General features: G+C 66.4%; 2 protein-coding genes across 2 annotated transcripts in view; both read right to left on the reverse strand.

Annotated features, from left to right (window-relative positions):
• Positions 1-45: 45 nt before the first annotated feature.
• Positions 46-3064, reverse strand: LRRC4B (leucine rich repeat containing 4B). Its single transcript, XM_017839861.1, has one exon. It carries the CDS (start codon positions 3062-3064, stop codon positions 1064-1066), a length of 2001 nt encoding a protein of 666 aa, XP_017695350.1. The 3' UTR covers positions 46-1063.
• The window catches only part of LOC108510178 (basic proline-rich protein-like), a 6037-nt gene continuing 5509 nt past the window's right edge, over positions 2998-3525 (reverse strand). The window contains exon 3 of the mRNA XM_017839862.1: positions 2998-3103. Within this exon, the coding sequence (XP_017695351.1) occupies positions 3086-3103 (18 nt within the window). The 3' untranslated portion in view covers positions 2998-3085. The remainder of the gene's footprint in view (positions 3104-3525) is intronic.

A 3525-nucleotide genomic window follows, 5' to 3' on the forward strand; every position in this document is an offset into this window, starting at 1 on the left:
CAGCAAAGCCCCCCCAAAATTTGTCCCCCCTCCCCAAAACCTGCCCCCAATTCTCCCCCCCCCAAAAATGGGCAGGTGGGCACCACAGGGTGGGGTTTTTTGGGGGGGAGGGGGTTGCTCCCAGGCCCCCTCCCTCATTTTGGGGGGGTCAGAACTGGGTCGGTGGGGTCCCCCTGTGCCCCCCCGTTTTGGGGGGGGTCCCCACACTCCCCCCACTCATTTTGGGGGGGTCAGGTCCAAGTCTGTGGTTTAGAGGGGGGTCCCTGTGCCCCCTGTTTGGGGGGGGGGTCAGATCCGGGTCCATAAGTGGGGGGGGTCCCCACTTCCCAATTTTTGGGGGGGTCAGATCCAGGTCTGTGGTTTAAGGGGGGTCAAGTCCAGGTTTAGGGAGGTCCCTGTTCCTCCTTTCCAGGGTGGTTGGAATTGAGTCTCTGAGCAGGAGAAAGGGGTCCCACCCTCATTTTCTTTTAGGGGGGCCAAATCTGGGTCTCCTGCTTGTTCTCCTTGGGGGGGCTCTGGAACAGGAGGGGTTTGAGGAGGGGGTCAGATCCAGGTCTGTGGTTTAGGGGGGTCCCCAGTCCCTCTCCTTCCATGGGCGGTCAAGTCCAGGTTTAGGGGGGGTCCCTTTTTCCCCCATTTCAGGGAGTCAAGTCCAGGTTTCGGGGGGTCCCTACTCCCTCTTTTTTCAGAGGGTTCAGGTCCAAGTCTGGGGTTTAGGGGGGGTCCCCACACCCCCTCATTTCAGGGTGGGGGGGGTCAAGTCCAGGTTTAGGTACGTCCCTGTTCCCCCTTTCTGGGAAGGGTCACATCCAGATTTTAGGAGGGGTCCCTGTTCCCCCTTTCTGGGGGGGTCAGATCCAAGTCTCTGGGCAGGAGGGGCTTCTCTGTTTCCCCCATTTCATGGGGGTGAAGTCCAGGTTTAGGGGGGGTCCCCATTCCCCCTTGCTGGGGGGAGTCAAGTCCAGGATTGGGGGGGTCCCCGTTCCCCCTTTATGGGGGGGCCAGAATTGAGTCTCTGTGCAGGAGAATGGGGTCCCCACCCCTCACTTTCTTTTGGGGGGGGTCAAATCTGGGTCTCCTGCACGTTCTCCTTGGAGGGGCTCTTGAACAGCAGCGGCTCATGCACCGAGTTGAGCAGGGGGGTCTTCCCGCACCCCAGCGCCGCCGCTGGGCCCCCGTAGTGGGCGGCCAGTGCCGCATACCTGTCCAGGTGCTCCCTCTCCAGCGCCGGCAGTGCCAGCCTGTTGTCCCCCGACGTCCCCACCCCCCCTGACGTGCCCCCAACACCCCCCCCGCCCCCGCCAGGCCCCCCCGAGAGCTCGTCCTCGACGTTGACGATCTCCACGGCGCGCGCGGGGCCCCCGCGGTGCTTGTGGCGCTGGTGCTGCTTGCGTAGCTTGTAGAAGGCCACCAGCATCACGGCCGCCATGAAGGTGATGGCCACGAAGCACCCGATGATGATCTTGGTGGTCTTCAGCACGTCGTCCAGGTCTTGGAGACCCCCTCCCGCCGCCCCGGCGCCCGCCGCCGCGGCAGCGGTGATGGGCACCGTGAAGGGCTTCCCTGTGGCGCGCGTGGCCGGCGCCGCCGTGGAGCCGCCGGAGGGGTCCCACCCGGGTGCTGTGGGCGCCGGCGGGGTCTGGGGGGCTTGTTCTTCACCGCCGCCCTCAGTGGTCTCCACAGTGACCGTGGTGAAGTAGGTGTAGCCTGTGGCCGCAGCGGCGGCAGCGGCGGCAGCGGCGGCAGCGTCAGCGGCCGAGACGTTGAGCGTGGCTGAGGCCGTGGTGTTGCCGGCGGCGTTGGTGACCATGCAGGTGTACTGGCCCGTGTCCTGCACCGTCACGTTGGTGAAGTTGAGCGTGCCATCGTGCAGCACCGAGATCCTCACCCGGTACGAGCCGTGCGTCATCAGCGTCCCGTTGGGCGTCAACCAGTTGACCGAGGTCATGGCTGTGCCCGTGCGGCACTTGAGCTCGGCCGCCATGCCCTCAGTGACGTTGAGGTCGGCTGGCGGCTCCACGATGACAGGCGCGTAGCAGGTGAAGTGGCCCGGCTCCAGCTCGCCCAGGTACCGGCCCCGCAGCGCCGGTGGCGCGTGGCACCGGGCGCAGCAACTGGTGTTGCTGGGCACCGTCTCCCGCAGCCACCAGCTGAGCCAGAGCACGTCGCAGTCACAGCGCCACGGGTTGTGGTGGAGGTGGACGCGCTCCAGGCGGTGCAAGGGAGCGAACAGGTCGTGGGGCAGCGAGGCCAGGTCGTTGTGGGCCAAGTTGAGCTCCTCCAGAGCTTTGAGGTCGTCGAAGGCGTTCCTCTCCACCGCCGCCACCCGCGCATGCATCAGCCACAGCTTCCTCAGGCTCCCCAGGCCTTGGAATGACCCTGGGCGCACCCGGCCCAGCCGGTTCCCCGACAGCTCGAGCTCCTCCAGCCTCACCAGGGCGGTGAGGTTGGGGATCTCCTTGAGGTTGCACATGCCCAGGTTGAGGTAGCGCAGGTTCACCAGCCCCTCGAAGGCGGCCTCCGAGATGTACTCGAGGCGCTTGAGCTCGCCCAGGTCGAGGCGCCGCAGCGACGGCACCCGGTTGAAGGCGTAGGATGGGATGCTCTCGATGGGGTTGTTCCTCAGCCACAGCTCCCTCAGCTTGGAGAGGTACTCGAACGCCTGGGTGGGCACCGTGGTGAGCCGGTTGTCGAACAGCTCCAAGGTGTTGAGGTTGGGCAGCCCGTTGAAGGCGCCCACCTCCACCTTCCGGACCAGGTTGCGGCTGAGCTGCAGGATTTCCAGGTGCCGCAGGTGCTTGAAGGTGTCGGTGCGGATCACCTGGATGTGGTTCTCCTGCAGGTTCAGGTAGCGGGTGTTCACCGAGATGCTCGAGGGCACCTCCAGCAGCTCGCGCCGGGTGCAGATCACCCGGCTCGCCTGGTTGCTGCAGGTACAGGCGGCCGGGCAGGGCGTGGGCGCGGCCCCCGGCACCGCCGGCGCCGCCAGGAGCAGCAGCAGCAGCAGCAGGACGGGCGCTGGCGGCGACGCCGCTGGCATCTTAAGGGGCGCCGGGGCCGCCATGGCCAAGGGGCATCTCCGGCTTCAGGGCCCCGGGTGGTGCTGGGAGAGAGGGGAGAAGGGGGTTAGGGGGGTCCTCAGGGGGAGACTGGGGGGTCAGGAGGGGTCTGGGAGGTGCCCAGGGGGAGATAAGAGGGTCTAAGGGATTCCCGGAGGGTCTGGGAGGAAACTGGGGGCTCAGGGGGTCCCCACGGGGGGTCAGGATGGGTCTGGGGGAGGTATGAGGGGTCCCCAGGGGGAATTAGTGGGTCAGGAGGGGTCAAGGGGGTTCTGTGGGGGTCCACAGAGGGAGATAAGGGGACCTAGGGGGTCCTCAGGGATCTGGGGGGGCCCTCCAGGGGAGACTGGGGGGTCAGGAGGGGTCGAGGAGGGTGACCAGGGGGAGATAAGGGAGTCTAGAAAGGTCCTCAGGGGGAGACTGGGGGGTCGCCAGGGGGGTAAGGAGGGGTCTAGGGGGGGTCTAA

Source organism: Lepidothrix coronata, unplaced genomic scaffold, assembly GCF_001604755.1.
Source record: "Lepidothrix coronata isolate B3197 unplaced genomic scaffold, Lepidothrix_coronata-1.0 Scaffold522, whole genome shotgun sequence".
NCBI lineage: Eukaryota > Metazoa > Chordata > Aves > Passeriformes > Pipridae > Lepidothrix > Lepidothrix coronata.

Coding starts and splice junctions, on each gene's coding strand:
- LRRC4B (XM_017839861.1), bottom strand. CDS start 3,064: ATGGCGGCCCCGGCGCCCCTTAAGATGCCAGCGGCGTCGCCGCCAGCG.